Source organism: Myotis davidii, unplaced genomic scaffold (assembly GCF_000327345.1).
Source record: "Myotis davidii unplaced genomic scaffold, ASM32734v1 scaffold328, whole genome shotgun sequence".
Lineage (NCBI taxonomy): Eukaryota > Metazoa > Chordata > Mammalia > Chiroptera > Vespertilionidae > Myotis > Myotis davidii.
The window spans coordinates 867,397-869,067 of record NW_006300373.1 but is presented as its reverse complement, the minus strand read 5'-3'; the positions used below and the strand labels follow the sequence as shown (position 1 = coordinate 869,067).

The following is a 1,671-nucleotide window of genomic DNA, read 5'->3' as shown; positions in this document are numbered from 1 at the left end:
CAGGTCTCTGGGCCACCCCCATCAGCCGCCACCACCCTCACGGACAACAGCATCTCCACTGGCCTCTGCAGCCCGGTCCTCGTGGCCAGCTCTGACCAGTTCAAGGCCAAGTTTCCCTTCGGAGGGCTGCTCGACTCCATGCAGACGTCGGAGACGTCCAAGCTGCAGCAGCTGGTGGAGAACATCGACAAGAAGGCCGCGGACCCCAACGAGTGTGTCATCTGCCACCGGGTGCTGAGCTGCCAGAGCGCGCTGAAGATGCACTACCGCACGCACACCGGGGAGCGGCCCTTCAAGTGCAAGGTCTGCGGGCGCGCCTTCACCACCAAGGGCAACCTCAAGACCCACTACAGCGTGCACCGCGCCATGCCCCCGCTGCGCGTGCAGCACTCCTGCCCCATCTGCCAGAAGAAGTTCACCAACGCCGTGGTCCTGCAGCAGCACATCCGCATGCACATGGGCGGCCAGATCCCCAACACGCCCGTGCCCGACGGCTACCCCGAGTCCATGGGCTCCGACACCGGCTCCTTCGACGAGAAGAACTTCGACGATGTAGACACCTTCTCCGATGAAAACATGGACGACTGTCCCGAGGGCAGCATCCCCGACACGCCCAGGTCGGCGGACGCCTCCCAGGACAGCCTGTCGTCCTCGCCGCTGCCCCTGGAGGTGTCGAGCATCGCGGCCCTGGAGAACCAGATGAAGATGATCAACGCCGGCCTGGCCGAGCAGCTGCAGGCCAGCCTCAAGGCCATGGAGAACGGGTCGGTCGAGGGGGACGTCCTGACCAACGACTCGTCCTCCGTGGGGGGCGACGTGGAGAGCCAGAGCGCGGGCAGCCCGGCCATGTCCGAGTCCACCTCGTCCATGCAGGCTCTGTCCCCCTCCAGCGGCGCCCAGGACTCCCACAAGTCGCCCGGCGCCGACGAGAAGCCCCCGAGGGCGGGCCCGGGCGAGTTCGCCAATGGCCTGTCTCCCGCCCCCGTGAACGGCGGGGCCCTGGACTTGACCTCGAGCCACGCGGAGAAAATCATCAAGGAAGATTCTCTGGGCTTCCTCTTCCCGTTCAGGGACCGGGGGAAGTTTAAGAACACAGCTTGCGACATTTGCGGCAAAACGTTTGCTTGTCAGAGTGCCTTGGACATTCACTACCGGAGTCATACCAAAGAGAGACCCTTCATTTGCACAGTCTGCAGTCGCGGCTTCTCCACCAAGGGCAACCTGAAGCAGCACATGCTGACCCACCAGATGCGCGACCTCCCCTCCCAGCTCTTCGAGCCCAGCTCCAACCTCGGCCCCGGCCAGAGCCCGGCGGCGATGCCCCCCACCAACCCCTTGTCGTCGCTCATCAAAACCGAGGTCAACGGTTTCGTGCACGTCCCTCCTCAGGACAGTAAGGACCCCCCCGCCGGCCACGTCCCCCCTGGGCCCTCCGCCACGTCCCCGGTGCTGCTGCCGGCCCTGCCCCGGAGAACTCCCAAGCAACACTACTGCAACACGTGTGGCAAGACCTTCTCCTCATCCAGCGCCCTGCAGATCCACGAGCGGACTCACACCGGGGAGAAGCCCTTCGCGTGCACTATCTGCGGGAGAGCGTTCACCACAAAAGGCAATCTGAAGGTACCTCCGCCCGCCGGCAGCTCCCCCGGCCACCCCTCGGGCCTCTCTCGG

General features: G+C 65.3%; 1 protein-coding gene across 1 annotated transcript in view; it reads left to right on the top strand.

The window, feature by feature from the left end:
* The window catches only part of SALL1 (spalt-like transcription factor 1), a 189,243-nt gene that overhangs the window by 22,767 nt on the left and 164,805 nt on the right, over nucleotides 1-1,671 (top strand). The window contains 1 exon segment of the mRNA XM_006777065.2: nucleotides 4-1,620. Coding sequence (XP_006777128.2) covers nucleotides 4-1,620 — 1,617 coding nt within the window.